The following is a 17744-nucleotide window of genomic DNA, read 5'->3' as shown; positions in this document are numbered from 1 at the left end:
CGAAATTTTTATATAAATTTGGAATCGTCTTATTCTTCCATAATTCGTGTGATGCCTCCGGTTCTTCCCCTTCCTCGTTATAACAATCTTGTCATCACCAATTCTGTAGCTATTCCTGCCATTGTCAAAATTTGTTTGCTGATAAACTTCACTAACCCTGCCAGAATCACAGGTTTAGTTAGCCCGTGATTGTTTTCTGGTTAGGCATTATTACGTGTTCGTCACACGTTTTCCGCGTTACTTCCAGAATAGAACTGAAGCGGCTGCTAGCCGGGGACTGTACAACTGGTCCTTACTAGTGCAGCGATCTGGCCAAAAATTTTCTGTCAAAATTTCATTTTCTTGGATACACCGAGAAGATAATACGTTATCTTTCCCACCTGTTAGTCATTTATTTCCACTCTGGTAGTCTGAATCTATGGATTTCGCTAGTAACTAGAACAACGCTGATCATTCGCAAACCCAATCAAGAACATAATCAGACAGCGATTGGCATTCATCCGTTCGAGCTGAGCTCGTATAGCCCCGTTCCCCTTTGTCTACGGAAAGTTTATTTCTAGATGCGACGACGATTCTCCTGACAGACATAACGTATACTATGCACACAGTCAAAAATGATTCATTCAGAAATCAACTTCAAACGTGTTCAAAAACCAAGAGGGAAGCATTTCAAAACCATACGAATAATCGATAAACAAACATGCGCTGGATGCGAGACGCTTTGTGAAACAAGGTTTTTTTTCCTCAAGAATACGAATTTGGTGCCCCCTTTTCCAGGTAGCATCTAGCTGCTTGCTGTGACTGATTGCACAGCCAACAGCCACATTCCTGTAGCCAGAAGCGGGAGAATCTACTACTCAAACGCGACTCAACTGCGCATGCGCACGAGCCCGCTTGTAACTGCTAAAACGAATCTAAATGTAAACAGTTGTGACTTCACACTCATTGGAGGCAATTCGTTGTTATGAAGCATTGCATAGTCTTCCTAGAGCCTTTGACACATTTTGCTGTTGGTGGATGCTTGCATGAGCACTGTGTGTGTCGTTATATATGCGCATTTCCTTTGCAATTTAAGTTATTTCCGTTTTTTTTCTCTCTTTTATGTTTTATTGTTGAAGTATTATTCTGCAGTACCGGGATACAGTAACATCCTTTGTTAGAGTATCGGTTCTTACCATTCAAAATTACAAAAATTGAACTGAAAACTAAAACACTGAAAAATTCCCGGAATTCTAAAAAAAATCCCGGGTTTTTCCCGGTTTTCTCCCGGATGAAAAAATTCCCGGGTTTTTCCCGGATCTCCCGGTTGTCCCGTGTCGTATACACAAAAGGATGCCAACTGCTTTTCAAGCAATACTGTGGCAGAATGCAGCAGCATGAACAAAAACTGAGTCATCACTACATTAAATGATATTGATTCTGAGCAAAGAAAAGATCCAGCATTGCCGAAAACCAAAGAATGAAGAACTGGCCACAGGAAAATTCCAATTAATAAACAGAACATGATGGTTTGCAATCCCAGTTCATCTACAGCCAAGCTATCCTGAAGTTTTCTCATAACTGTCCAACACCTTGTCACGTGGGATTCACGAGAACTACAGACAGAATCAGATGCAGGTATCGCTGAAGTGATCTCTACTGATCCATGGGACACTATGTGAGCCACTGTAAGGAATGCCAGCGACAGAAGGACATGTCACACTTACATCTAGGGAATCTGGTACTAATTCCACCACACTGGAATTGCCTATCTGTGGAGTTTCCTAAAGTCAACAATTGGGAATCAATGTATAACAATCTGCACTGACTACTTGATCCGCTACGCTGTCAACAAAGCTGTACCAACTGCTGAAGCTCCTGAAATTGCAAGGTTCCTTGTAGAAGACACCATTTTGATGCACTGAGCACCCTGAGTGATGATCTCTGATCGTGCAAAAGTTTTCCACTCAAACAAGTATCAAAGATAATCTCATGACAACCTATGACCCACACGTAATGGTCTCACAAAACACTTCAATAAAATGTTGGTAGATACGGTATCAATGAAAGTTGAGGTCAAACAGACAGGTACTGGGATACAATACTGCCTATTATGACATTAGCATACAACAAAGCGAACAAGACATTATAGGCTTCAAACCCATTCTTTCTGCTCCACAGTCGTGAGGACAAAACAACAATGAATGTACTGCTCCCATTTCAACTGGACGATACTCAGAGTGACTATATGAAACACCTCATCACCAGGACTAAAGAAGCAAGACAGCTGGCTCACATGCAGACCCTGGACACCAACGAGATTCACCAAGAGGGCTCTAAAACCGAGCACCAGCGAGTAGAATACAGCTTGGGAGACTTGGTTTGGATTTTTACGTCTGTGTGGAAAGTGAGACTATAAGAAAAATTACTAAAGTGCTACTTTGGGCTGCGCTGTATCCTTTGTCTCATGCCATATGTCAACTAAAAAGTCAAGAATTAGGACTTTTCATCAAGAAGACGAAAACACAGAGACATCATCCATGTCCTCTATATGAAACCCAACTACACTCCTGAGGTGCAGATAAGCAATGGATGCTTCTCTTTCAAGGAAACTGCAGTCTCACTTGACGATTGTGAACCTCCAGCGGGGAAGGGGCCTTGTCAATGCTCATCATAATGAAGATGATGTGACAACATGACCAGAACACAAGAATCTTCCTGTGCTGCCACACAGAGGACCATTGACAACTGACAAGAAATAAATCCAGAGTGTTCTAGTCTGCTCTAAAGAGAACTCCTGAAACAGCAGGTCACTGCTTTTCAAAGAGTAACAATAATGCTACAAGCTGTGAAACATGCAGTGTTGTGTAGCAGATAGTGTTGAGGGCAGGCGTGCTGCAGCTTGCAAATACAATCCTGACCACTAGTAATTATTTGTAATTTAGTATTTATCTTTTCCAGAAAAATTCTCGAAATTTCTTATGTTTGTATAACTCTCAGCACTCTACACCCAGGAGCTCAGTTCTGTTCTGTTCTGGATATATATTGGTGTTTGTAATAAACGAGCTTTCAGTGCTATGTGTTGTACTTCACTGATGAGCCTGCTTGGATTTGATTTTGGTTATGATGTGACCATACTAAATTACACAGAAACAAAATCTTGCCTACTGCAGGTACATACACTACTTAGCGATGCAATGGGGCTCTAAAATTAGTTTTCGTTTCAACTTACTTCCACACCTAAATTATACACATTTCAGATGTATTTGTAAAATCAATGCTGAAGTGTTCTTGCACATAAATATTTCTGTATTGCACAGGAGATACATATCAAATATCATGATGCAAAATGATCCAGTAACAAACACAAAAAATTACACATACATAATTTCTCTAACAATAACAATCACTTTCTCAATAAGCAGCCCATTATTTTATTCTGTGAAGAATATCCAAGTTATCACTGCTGGTACACTAGAACAAATCTGATACCACTTTGCAAGAGGAATTATCTTACAGTGTCCCACAGCTATTTACAGAAAATATACATCCCTGAATTAAATGGATTGTACTTCACAGGTGCATTTATTTTGGAGTGTCTTACCATCATAGTCTTTCATACAGCTCTAAAATAACCTAAACCATTTCTGCTGCTCCACAGCCTCATAGCAAAATTTGTTCCCACAAAATGCATTACCATCCATTTCAGCTCTCAAAAAAATCATAGCAAAAACAAGTACAGAAACAGTGATCATGAGCCTGGGTGATTTATATTCAAGTGCCTCCACAAGTAATGACCAGTCTTATACACTTGTTTAACTAATATAAGAGTCTCAACAGTCAGCAACAGACTATCTACGAGGGTCACTCCAAAGAAATGCACATTATTTTTTTTTTTAATCCATCTTTTATTCCATATATTTTACAGTTTTACAGTGTGTAGATACATCCTTTAGGAACAATATTTTCATTTCTCCACATAATTTTCGTCCCTCTCAACTGCCTTATGCCACTTGGAACCAGCGCCTGTATACCCGCATGGTAAAATTCTGGACCAACCTGTTGGAGCCACTGTTTGGCAGCGTGCACAAGAGAGTCATCATCTTCAAACCTTGTTTCACGAAGAGAGTCTTTCAGTTTGCCAAAGAGATGATAGTCACGTGGAGCCAGGTCAGGACTGTAAGGCGGGTGTTTCAGTATTGTCCATCCGAGTTTTCTGATCGCTTCCATGGTTTATTGAATGACATGTGGCCATACATTGTCGTGCAACAGCAAAACATCATGCTTTTGCCGATGTGGTTGAACACAACTCAGTCGAGCTTGAAGTTTCTTCAGTGTCGTCACATACGCATCAGAATTTATGGTGGTTCCACTTGGCGTGATGTCCACAAGCAAGAGTCCTTTGGAATCAAAAAACACTGTAGCCATAACTTTTCCAGCAGAAGGTGTGGTTTTAAATTTTTTTTCTAGGGTGAATTTACATGATGCCGCTCCATTGATTGCCTCTTCGTCTCTGGTGAAAAATTATGGAGCCATGTTTCATCCCCTGTCACAATTCTTCCACGAAATTCATCTCCACAATTCTCGTACGGTTCCAAAAGTTTGCTGCATACCGTTTTTCTTCTTTCTTTGTGAGCCACTGTCAACATCCTGGGAACCCACCTGGCACAACCCTTTTTTAACACCAACACTTTCAGAATTCTGCAAACACTTCCTTCCCCTATCCCAACATAGCGTGAAAATTCGTTCATTATGATGTGTCTGTCAGCAGTCACCAATTCATGAACTCTCTGCACATTGTCCGGAGCGTGTGCAGTACGAGGCCTGCCGCTGTGAGGACAATCCTCAATATCGCCGTGCCCGCTTTCATCACGTAACCTGATTGCCCACCGACTAACTGTACTGTGATCGACAGCAGCATCTCCATACACCTTTTTCAACCTCTTGTAGATGTTTCCCACTGTCTCATTTTCACAGCACAGGTTTTAATGAAATAAAGCTTCGAGCCATCCAAGAATTTCCCTTAGTTCAGTCCAACTGGTAGATAACTTCCCTTAAATCCAAGTTAAAGTCCCAGCTTAGTAAGAAATTTGAAATGTCATAAACTTTCTTTAAACTAATGATGGGGAGGTCATTCCATCACTTTCCAGTATCTCTCCATGTCAGCATTTGAGAAATAAACATATGTAAAATATCTCTCCAACAGGAAACTTGTATGTCAAACATTTGCTAAAATGTAAGCCTCTTCAGTGGCCTCCCCAACTATCTTTCCCACCTATCTTTACTTTGATCATTTTCTACAAAGACTCACTGGAATTTATGACTACTCTACACTGCCACAAATTGCATACATTCTCTTCACACTCTCTGAATGAAATGTTCTTTCCCCTACCTGTTTAATCACATTTTGCTTCAAATTACTTATTTCTTGTTTAACACTATAGTTCATTATAGAATTAACTTTCACTGTAGTATACCTACCACATGGTGTGCTTTGTTTTCTACTATCTGGTTTTATTCTTAATTATTAAACTCTAATCTGTTACATACACATCATTAACTATTAGCCTTTTATTTAGATGCAGAGATTGAACTTATACAACACCAATTTCATGACTGAGGCACAATCTACAATAAATAAAATTGTGGAACTATTCTATGTTTAATTTTCTCCAAAGATGAGATTCTAATAGGCTGACATTTCTGGATACTTCATATGCCTCCCTTATATAAAGTTGAGTCTCTCTTTTAGTTCAATATTACATACTGCCTCCTCCCACTACCAGCCCAACCCAACCTTTTTGGTTTATGGAAAGTAACTTTTACTTATCTGAACTTAAGAGGGAAAAAATTGGAAATTAGTGGTAAGGTCTTATGGGACCAAACTGCTGAGGTCATCGGTTCCTAAGCTTACGCACTACTGAATCTAACTTAAACTAACTTATACTAAGGACTTGTTCTTCCAATGGGGGAGTAATCATGCGGACCATGACAAGGCACCTCAGACTGCGCAGTGCTTACGAGGGAAAAAATAACTAATTTAAATTATTAGAGGAACACAACAGTGATGAAAAATTACAAAAGGAAAAATTAGTTACAAAGGAAGTATTTTTAAAAATGGATACTGACTAACCGTGGCTTGTTTTCACCAACAACAAGCTCCTTCATAAGTTTCCTCAGTCTGTCTCGGGTACGTTGTTTCTCTTCAACCCCAGATGATGATACATTTGATGAGCTACTCTTGCTTGTATTTGTGGACTGTGCTGATCGAGGACTTGAAATGTAGAACTTTCGGCCATTTGACGATGGAATTTTGTCAAGTGTGAAGTCATCAACAAATAATATACAATCAGAGCAGGCAACTGAAATTTTTGTAAAGTGACACAAATAGATTAATCATATTGCCTTCATATCTCAAACCATCTGTATTAATCAGTACTTCTGAGTATACGAAATAAATGAAACAATTTGAACTATGATAATTAAGTAGCTATGTCACATGAAAAAAACTGACATACGTTATATACACTAACCTAAACAGGCAGTTTAATCAGGAACATTACACTCATAACAACAACTTTATGGCCTTCAGCCTGTTATGAATAATCCCCCCCCCCAATGAGAAATGCATTGTTGCTGCCAGCTGTGTCAGTTCTTTTTTTTTTTTTTTTTTTTTTGCCTACCTTTTGTTAAAAAAATGTATAAAAACACAAACACGACAACAGAGGAAATCCTAATATTTTGGCAAGTACAAAGGAATAAGTATTTAGATATAGCAATCACAGAATCTAATTTCAAAGCAGTTGGTATGTTCAGGACTTTAACAATAACAGGATATTTGAGTGATTTCTGGGAATCATCTTAAAGTGTTAATCATGGCATTTTATGCTCATAACAAGTTTTTTTCCTCATGAATTTCAGTGTTTAAAAAAAATTTGAAAATGAAATTAAAATAATTTGAAAGCCCATTAAAACAATCCATTTGAGTCATGTGATGCCTGAGCTAGCAAGCTACTCCTACTGTTGTGAAGTCCATTCAAAATGATTTCTTGTTTTGGAATTTATGTTTCAGAAAACAGGTTACAAATGGTATGTAATACCGCATTGTACAAATACATTTATAAAAACTCCTGAAAAATTGTTTTTGAATGTTCCAAAGAATGAGAAGATGATTAAAATGTGGTTGCAACTCACTCGTACACATCCAAATGAGATAGTGGTCATTACTTGTGTTTTTTTCTGTAAGTATTATTTTGATGTAAGGAAACACACCATATGTGCATGTTGTCACATGCTGGATTTGTAACACAATGTTTACAAGATAGATCCGCAATTTGGATCAAATTTTTTTCAGTAATATAGTTATGTAAGAGCTTTAAATTCTATATCATATTACACTTTTTAATATCTATTTCCATTTATTAGCTTCATTTTACATCTGATACATTTGAGATGAATGACAATGATGGTGTTAAGAAACTGTATTTCAAACACAAAATACCTCTTATTCTGAAGAAATCGTTTAACGATTTCTGACCACATTATTCTTCCCAAATAAGCTATTGAACACAATAATTTGGCCCTTCCAACTGTTTCAACTGAACCTGTTATAAAACTATATGATTCTGACAAAGAGAAAAATTGAGCATTGCATGGAAGTTACGAGGAAATATAATAAGACTAGCACATTACAATGCAATGAAAGGTGATCCTTCTTAAACACTCTTAAATCATTGTTTTTCAGCAGCAGTTAAGTATTCATTAGAACAACAGATGTTTTAAAGCTCTACTGCATATTTTATAGAGATGTAACATTTCATCGGTGTTCAGGCCGCAGCAAAAATTCGACAGTTCACGAGGCCTATGATGGACGATCTAGGGCTTAGAATGCCTGGAGTGTACAAGATACCATGCCAGTGTGGTTGTTACTATGTCAGCCAAACAGTACACACTGTGGAGCAACGCCGGACAGAACACGAAAGGTGCTTACACCTACGCTATCCAGAAAAATCAACCGTGGCAGAACACACTTAGAAAGTGGGCACCAAATTCTACTCGACGAAACATCTGCCGTTATGAGGATGAAGGGATTTTGGGATAGTGTCATAAAAGAAGCTATTGAAATAAAAACCTCTGAAAACACCAACAAGGACAGCGGTTTGCAGCTCAGCGCAGCCTGGGACCCGGCCACAAGCAAGGTTAAAACAGGCGCGACGGACGCGGAATGAAAACATTACCATATATGGCGAGAAAGAGAGCACCAGTGACGTCACAGCCAGTAGTGTGGCTATATAACAAAGCAGCCACAGCGACACAGCAGTCATTCTTACCACTTGACAATGACTGAGGAGAGCTCGGTCGAAAGCTCATGGGATTTTAACCACCTGATGCGGCTGGAAGCCCAAGAAAATTTTATTAATTCATATTGCCGCGAAACCATGCATTCATACATAATTTTCAGGTGGTTTAAATTAATGACCTGGAGGAACAGAAAAACTATAATGTGTAAAGCTGTTGAGGGAAAACAACGATACTCTGCAACTTCCTATGAGTGCCATTACATGGGATGAAAATTTGAAAACATGAGTAGTTTTGGCAATAACAATAGCAATTAACAGTCATAATTATCTTCTGAATGATAAAGTTTCCACTGTGTTTTATTGCTTTCACAAGATGTCCTCAAAAATTTTCGCAGCATGGTCCAAGCAAATAATCATTGCAGATTCCCTCAGTTATAAGACAATTCTGCAACTTACTGCTGTGTCACACCATTTCTGCCCAGTCACCATGCAATGCAGTTTTCATGTTTCCTATTTCTGGAACGTAAAAATATGGGTTGTTTTTGAAGAACAAAGAGACCATAAATGAATCAACTTCAGGAAGTTTACCACTAAAAGTCTTCACAAAATTCCTTCCCGTTGTTACATAAAAGCTGTAAATGCATTTTCTATCCTAAATAACTAAACTGTTTGCATAAAAAGTGTGGAAAACACTAGTAACTTTGGCTAACACTCCTGTGAGAGATATACAGCTTAATCTTACTCCTAGCCTGTGACGTCACTATAGCTTCAGCCAATAACAGATCATGTTCCATCACGTAACCAAATCATGAAATTTAAGGATTTTTAAGCTTCAGTTACATAAAAATAACATATTTTCTGAGAGTATTGTCCAAAAATGCTATCTGAAAGTAATAATAATTCAGAATCTTTGACAATCAAAGCTACTCATGCAGGTGAAATATCAGGATATTCATATGGAAACGTCAACTGAAGATACCAAGATGAAAGCCTGCATATATACATCAACTGGCAGTTAGTTCCACATCAAATCTGCCCTTTGCTGCTTCCTCTAGTACTATTCAAGTTATTTCCTGGTGCATTAATACGTATCCCATTACACCGTCCTCCTCCTCTTCCTCCCACTCCTCCTCTTTCTTTATAGTTTTACATACATTCCTTTCCTCACCGGTTCTACAAGAACCTCCTATCAAGTTCACTAAATTTCCAGCATTCTTCTGTAATATCACATTTCAAATATTTTGTTCTTTTCCACTTTTGCAGCAGTTGATTATTCACTTTCATACAATTTAGGCTCCAATTCGTACTCTCAATTTCTTTCCCCTACTAATGATTGTGTATAGTACCATTAGACTTCTTTTTACAAGGAATGATCTCTCTGTCCATGTTAGTCTGTCTCTTGTGTTCTCCTTGTTTTACTCCCCAGCTGACATAATTCCATCACTTCTTTTACTTGTTGCTAATCTCATATCTGCTGCTCCTCAATATTTCCATTTTTCTTTGATTTATTCTCCATACACATTCTGTGGACGGTACACTGTTCATCCCATTCATCAGGTACTGCAATGTATTTAGCAAATCTCATCACTGATATCATTTCCTCCTAAATTTTGAACTTTCTTCTAAAGCTTTCTTTTATTTCTTTCATTGCTTCAACATACAGATGGAACAGAGGAAGAGAGAAACTTCATCCCTGTCTTGCCCTTTCGAACTGAAAGTCTTTTATCTCGCTCTTTTATCTTCCTCTTATTCCCTCTTGGTTCTTGTATAATGTACATAGTATAGGTAGAAATGTACAAAGTATTTTGAAAAGGTTATTTCTAATTTATGCCTATCTAACCTTCATGTGCCTGTACACTGTCAACTATGAATAAGACAACACAACATTCATATAACAGCATAACACAAATTAAGGAAGGACAATTTCATACTTGGTTAGTATAGTCTAGTATTTCATGCTCTCAATACACTTCAAATACTGTATTTTATCCACATATTACATAACTGAATATTGTAGAAATAAATTGTAATTTAAAATGCAACACTTTAAGCAAAAGCAGATGTTTAGTTTTTAACAGCAAACTCACATGCCACCTTCATTGCATTAAATGGATCAAATGAGAAGCTCACGAGATTTTCTGTATATGTCTTCTTCCACAGCTTTGTCTTGTTTCTTATGTCCCATATAATAAGAGAATAAGGGGGATGAAGAGCAGCTAACATGGTGTTCCCATGGTCATAAGCTGATACCCATGACATATCTGAAAACATGTGCAATAAAATTATTTAAGAGTAAAACTGACTTAATGAAAGCTGATGCTCATGACACTGGAAAACATTAGTTCACTGTTGGTAATTATTTTTAAAGCTACTAGACAAATTGTATCATTGTTTAATACACAAATTAGCACTTGATTAGAAAAGAAAAATTTAATAACTGAACAACCATAAAAAGCAGATGCCTAGAAAGGTATTCAAATTTTCTGAAATACAATACATTTAACAAGCTCACAGCACAAAATATTAGTCACCCATTTAGAAGTGCACACTGGTTGTTTTGGAACTGGTAACTGTTGGCCATGATGTATGATGTATGTCATGGCAGTGAAATGTTTAGTATATTCGTCAGTTGTATAGAATCAGTGTAGTAAGATGCCTTAATGTGGAGACATGACAATGTCACACTACCTGAATTAGCAAAATGCATTAAATCACCCAAACGACCTGGGGAATCACATCGGCTCTCTGCCACTTGAATTTAATGACAAGATTTGGTGTACTGGCCAGCCTGGATGTGGTTTTTAGGTGGTTTTCCATGTCCACCTACGTAAATACCATGCTGGTTGCTGTGTCTTGTATAAGATACACGATGCACAACACTTTGTAAAATGATGTCACATTTGACAGAGAAAGTATACTAGATGCAGATTGAATGGGTGCATGGATTCCTCCTTATGGAAGGGGCCAGGGGGAGAGAGGAGCTGCCAGTAGCTTTTAAATGCCTTTGGGAGTGGTGACCTGGTCATAATATTAGCCTATCTCTAGGTATGGTTGTTTCTCAATACCACAAGAGAAGCAGCATCCCAGTGCTGACTTGATATTGGATGGGTACAGGACACTGGGCAGGAAGGAAGGATCAGAGTGTGTCAAGAAGGAGCTGTCATGGTCAGATGTGCCTATGACTACACTGTGAGTGAAGTTGACCACCTTGTCAGTGACAAATGAAGTCAAAACCAAACATGGAGTGCTACTGTCTGTGAATGTAGATCGAGTTCAGTCGGTTTCCAAGTGAACATTGTGAAGGGACTGTATGCAATGGACATGGAGAGTGAATATCTCAAAAATAACCATTCTTCACAGCAGCACACAAAGTTGCATGTGTTCAAGGTATCAACCAACAAGGCAATTGGTCAGTGGCTAACAGTATAAAAATAGTGTGGTCTGCCAAACTGCAAACTGCCTAATCTTAATCTCATAGAAAATTTCTGTGACTGTTCGGAACAATGAGTGAAACGCAGCAGACAGCCCCACAATTTTATAGAGCTATGGGATCTAATCATGAATGAGTGGAGGAGTGGTCTCAGTTGGATATAGCATATCTGAACAAACTGTGGACACTTCTTCACCTAACTGAGGCCATTATCAAGACTGAAGTTAGTGTTACACAGTATTCATGAATGAATGACTTCAGTTAGATAAGACGTACCTCAAGGAACTGTGGGCTTGCCTCCTCCTCATATTAGAAAACACTCTTAAGTTCTTTGTATCTAGTGTAGAAGTTATGGCTGGTTTGACCTTTAAATAGTGACTGGGACAGTCACTGAACGTAATTTCACATACGCAGGATTCTGAGAAATTGCCTTTATTTCTTTGTGTCAAAATCTGTAACACAATTCTACGCTTCTGTTGAAAACAAGTCTTACTTTGTATGGTTTGAAGATGATGTAATTTTTGGGGCTATATTACCTCAAAAGTGGTGGGCCCTTTCATTGTAGAGACGTAATGACCTGCCCGCCCCCCCCCCCCTCCTCCCCGCCCCCCTCTGCCACTGCCCCACCCCATCACCATCACCATTTTCCAACTTCTACCAATCCCCTTTTACTTCCTCTGAAGAAGGAACATATTACACTGAAAGCTGCAAGTTTTATTTCCTACTGTAAGTGTTGCTATTGGTAGTACCAGAAGCTGCATCACCTAAAGGTTAGTACTGGTCATCACATTGTATATTCTTCAGGGAGGAATTGTAGGGAGAGTGGGAATGGTTTATTTTGGAGGTTAGAAAAGACGGGGAGGAGGGAGTAGGAGGAGGAGGAGGAGGAGATTAGTGTTTAACGTCCCGTCGACAACGAGGTCATTAGAGACGGAGCGCAAGCTCGGGTGAGGGAAGGATGGGGAAGGAAATCGGCCGTGCCCTTTCAAGGGAACCATCCCGGCATTTGCCTGAAGCGATTTAGGGAAATCACGGAAAACCTAAATCAGGATGGCCGGAGACGGGATGAGGGAGTAGGGACCCTACGTTTATGGGAAAGAATGTATGCAAAGATTAAGCTTCAAATGTTATCTTCCATTTCTTCTTGCAACAGGTGGCTCAATCTCAACCTACAGTATGAATAAATTACCCCTTCTCACCAAATTTAAAGCTTCCCCACTAATTCTCTTTCTTATATGAAGAAGGAACATGCTTTACTGAAAGCTAGAACTATTGTTTCCTATTGTGGCTGCCAGCATATTGGAAGTTGCATCATCTGCTCTGTACTGACCAGCCTTTCTCCCTTCTGGCAGTTGGTAATTGGTATTGGCTTCATTTCAGTCTTGGAAAGACTAACTCAGAGTATTACTTATAGTAACTCACTATGTTGCACATACAATGAAGTGACGAAAGTCATGGGATAGCAATATGCATGTATGCAGATGGCAGTAGTATCACACACTCTAGTTATAAAAAGACAGTACATTGGAAGTGCTGCCATTTTTTCCTCAAGTGATTCATGTGAAAAGGTTTCCAACATGCTTACGGCCCCAAGATGGGAATCAACAAACTCTGAACGTGGAATGGCAGTTGGAGCTTGATGCATGGGACATTCCATTTCAGAAATCATTAGGAAATTCAATATTCTGAGATCCACAGTGTCAACTGCATGCCGAGAATTGCAAAATTCAGGCATTACTTCTCACCACAAACAAGACAGTGGTCGATGGCCTTCACGTAACGACCAAGAGCAGCGGTGTTTATATAGAATTGTCAGTGTTAAGAGACAAGCAACACTGCATCAAATAATTGCAGAAATCAATGTGGAATATATAATGAACATATTCATTAGGATGGTGTGGTGAAATTTGGTGTTAATAGACTATGGCAGCAGATGACTGACGTGCCTTCACTAACAGCACAACAATGCCCGCAGTGCTCCCCCTGGGCTCATTACCTTATTGGCTGGACTCTGGATGACTGGAAAACCATGATCTGGTCAGATGAGAACTGATTTCAGTTAGTAAGGGCTAACACTAGGTTTGGGTGTGCTGCAGGCCCCAGGAAGCCATGGACTCAGTTGTCAACAAGTCACTGTGCAAGCTGGTGGTGGCTCCATAATGGTTTGGGCTGTGTTTACATGGAATGGACTGGGTCCTCTGGTCCAACTGAACCAATCATAGATTGTAAATGGTTATGTTTGGCTAGATGGAGCCTATCTGAAGCCATTCACAGACTTCATGTTCCCAAACAACAATCAAATTTTTAAAGATGAGCCACAATTGTTCACTGCAGGTTTGAAGAATTGAAGAACATCCTGGACAGTTCAAGCGAATGGTTTGGCCTCCCAGATCATACGACATGGATCCCATTGAAATTTATGAAATAATTGTGAGGTCAATTTACACACAAAACGCTGCATCGGTAACACTTTCGCAATTACAGATGGCTATAGAGGCAGCATAGCTCAATATTTCTGCAGGAGTCTTCCATGCACATTGAGTTGCTGCACTGCACCAGGCAAAAGGAGGTCCGACATGATATTAGGAGGTATCCCATAACTTTTGTCACCTCAGTGTATTCTATTCACAGAGGTGCCAACACCACACAGGCCATTCACTGATGTTGCTCTTAATATCTATAAGGACTCAGAGGATATTGTTTTCCTGTGTAGGCTCTAGTTTTGTTTTTAAAAAAAACACTTTATTTCATAATTAGTAATTAGCTAATTTCATCCCCTTCAGTATTATCAAGCTAACTGATGGTAAAAACAATATAAAAATTATACCAGCTTCAAGAGGAAACTAGAAATAAAAATAAAAAATACATGGAAAAAACTTAAATGCCTCCATTAGTATGGGGAAAGCAACATGTGATGGCTTCCTAATAAGAGTTTCATACAAGTGGAGTAGCTATGAGTATAGCAATCGCTTTACTTTCACAAGATGCTCTCGTCATTCAAACTTTTAACTTTCTCCTGTAATATCCGAACTCTGAGGGATGCCTGCTGTCAGCATGTCAGCCACAAATTCTTTCTAATAAACGATTTGAGAAGGTAGCCTCTAAAATTGTTGTTTATTAGTAGGATCGATACGGTCTCATCCCACGGTCTGCTGCATTTCCAGTCCATTTACAACTGTCTTTAGTACGAGCAGACATCAGGATACCAGACACTGTTGGCTGCCACACAAGCCCAGCCAGCTCCACTATTCCACCTGCTATAATCTCTCAGTGGTGTTGCGTAACTGGAACAATACTGGACACAAGGTATGTCTCCCATTCAAGAATTATTACAGTGTCGGTGAACCAATGGAAGCTGCCTATGGAATCTTCTATTTTTAAATTCAAGGTTAAATCTAATAAATTGTGAAGGTGGAGGAGAAAGGGTGATAAACTGGAAGGAAGTAAGAACCTTAAACAGTGAGTACGAGCTTCCTTCGAGGCAGAACAACATATGTCTTCTGACCAACGGCATAAAATGAACAAAAATTGGTGTCCCCAGAAGGTATAGAAGTGGGCAGAGCAAACAATTAAAACTTCAACTGCCGGCCACGTAAACCTTCCCATTTCTTAGAATTTCACCTATTAATTTAGGAGTAAAGGAGACCAATCACCAAATAGCAGAAGCAGTGAGCTGTCGAGAGGCACACACAAAATAAAACTTTGTTTGGTATTGGAAAAAATCGTTTGAAAAGCTAGAGTCCACACACACACACACACACACACACACACACACACACACACACACACACACACAGTGTGCTGGTTGGCTCACAATGCCGGGATTGCAGTTTGGCAGGTGGATCGGACTGAGGGTTTGTGTCAGGTGGAGTGGGTAGAGCAGGAGAGAGGTGTGAGCAGGATGAGTGGCTGGGAATGGGTTGTCAGTGGCTCAGAGGTAGGCAGTAGGTGGGTAAGCTAGGAATGCGGAAGGAAATTGTGGCACATGCATGGGCTAGGCATTTGACACAGGTGTACCGGAGCACGTGAGGTGTGGCAAACAATGAAGATGATGTGGAGGCAAAGAATGAGAAGGGATGACGGGACAGAGGAAAGGGAAACTGCTGGGTAGAAGGTACGAGGACAGTAGGTTAGCAGAGATTGAGGCCAAGAGGGTTCCGAGAGCAAGAGACGTGTTGTACGAATAAGAAAGCTGGTGCTGGAGGAAAGGATCAAGATCACGTGTTGAATTCTAGCATGTTGTGCCCAGTGAGGGCCACTGAGTGGTTAACTTCGTTCTTGGACACAGTTTGATGGTGGACAATCATTCTGGTGGACAGCTGGTTGGTGATCACGCGAACATAAAACACTGTGCAGTGATTGAAGCAGAGCTGGTATTTGCTTTCACAGATGGCCCTGCCTCTGATAAGAGAGGATAAACCTGTGGCAGGACTGGAGTATGAAATGCAGGGTTGGGTGGATTGGGCAGGTCTTGCATTTGGATCTTCAATAAGGATATGACCCACATGGCAAGGGGGTTGGGAGTGGGAGTGGCATAGGGATGGACAAGGATGATGTGTAGGTTGAGTGGATAACAGAATACTACTTTGGAAGGCATAGGAAGCAACTTAACAGGATGCCCCTCATTTCCGAACATAACAATTTATAATCAAAGCCCTGGATAAGGATACGGTTCTGCTAGTCCAGTACATGCTGATACTGGATGATGATGATTTTTTTGGGGGGGGGGGGGGGGGGGCACTCCTTTGTTGCTGCATCTTAGAGGTCGTGGGAGGATCAGAGGTTGTAGATGCATATATAATGGATGTTAGCAAATGTAATCTACTCTGTTGTTTAGGTTTTGTGGTTGGGATTACTGTTAGTAGAGACTTGTCAAGGTGAAGGTGATGAATTATACGAGACCAGCAAAAGTTTTGTGGCGTGTACATGGGTGTAATTGATCTGAGATTATTTAAAAGGCTGCATGCCCCAAAAATATACCTTTGTGTCTTCAATGCAGCAGATTCCATTGCCTCCATTATACTTAGACTCTTGATAATTGCTGGTTCATGAAGTTACGTGGGTAATTTCTCACGCAAAGGGGAAAAATGGTAACCTCGACCACAGATCAATATTACTAACAGAATGATAGTCTTTGGCTGCCATAGTATATGAATTTTTTCATTCACATTCTTAGTAGTGTCTGGGACAGAACTCATGACTTTCATGTTAGACAACACTAACTAAAAGAAAGAGATCACCAAATATTTGTGTAGTTCACATACTAGGACTAGTCTTACTTTGGATAATCTGTTAGTCCCATCTATAAAGATCAACACGGATTCCACAAGCAGAGTTCTTGCAAAACTCAGCTTGCTCTGTTCATCCATGTGATTCAGAGCACTGAAGACATCAGTACCCAAATTGATGCTATGTTCCCCAACTTCAGGAAGACATTCAATACAGTTCCACACTGTCATTTAGTGAACAAAATGTAAGCTTACTGAAATTGGACCAGATTTATTACCTTGCACATTGAACTCAATATATCGCTCTTGAGAAATGGAACACGAATAGGAGCAAAAATAGTGGTATCACAAGTAACTTCCACCACATACAATAAGGTGGCTTGCAGAATATATACATATATAGCAGTAGCTACAATAAAAGTCATGCTCCAACCACACTGTGATCTCCCAAATTTCTTTCAGTAGCACATTATGACACCCTTCCCCTGTTTTAACAAAAAGAAATTTGTGCTCATAGTTCAAACTGATATTGCACAAAAACATTACATGTCTAACAAGCAATGTATTGTCATACATTGAGGACGAAATTACTTGTACATTGCTATGCTTAAGGCCATTGGGAGCCATCATGCGCACTCCACGATAGGAAATTGTAGACAAAATGCAGAGAGCAGGCAAAAGCGGTAGTGTTTAGGTTACCCGAGCTAAATACTAATACCAGAGCCCTGAAAATTGCAGATGTTCTGGGCAGCTATCCCAGTGGAGAAGTTTCACTTCAGAGAATTAAATGGTAACTCCATCTGCCAC

At 39.6% G+C, this 17744-nt stretch overlaps 1 protein-coding gene across 1 annotated transcript in view; it reads right to left on the bottom strand.

Annotated features, from left to right (window-relative positions):
• LOC126484602 (WD repeat-containing protein 11-like) overlaps positions 1-17744 on the bottom strand; it is a 208359-nt gene that overhangs the window by 148571 nt on the left and 42044 nt on the right. Inside the window, exons 5-6 of the mRNA XM_050108172.1 lie at positions 10367-10540; positions 6113-6341 (exon numbers count right to left, since the gene is read on the bottom strand). Coding sequence (XP_049964129.1) covers positions 6113-6341; positions 10367-10540 — 403 coding nt within the window. The remainder of the gene's footprint in view (positions 1-6112; positions 6342-10366; positions 10541-17744) is intronic.

This window comes from Schistocerca serialis, chromosome 1, assembly GCF_023864345.2.
Source record: "Schistocerca serialis cubense isolate TAMUIC-IGC-003099 chromosome 1, iqSchSeri2.2, whole genome shotgun sequence".
In the NCBI taxonomy this organism is placed as follows: domain Eukaryota; kingdom Metazoa; phylum Arthropoda; class Insecta; order Orthoptera; family Acrididae; genus Schistocerca; species Schistocerca serialis.
This window is presented reverse-complemented; position numbering and strand designations above follow the sequence as displayed.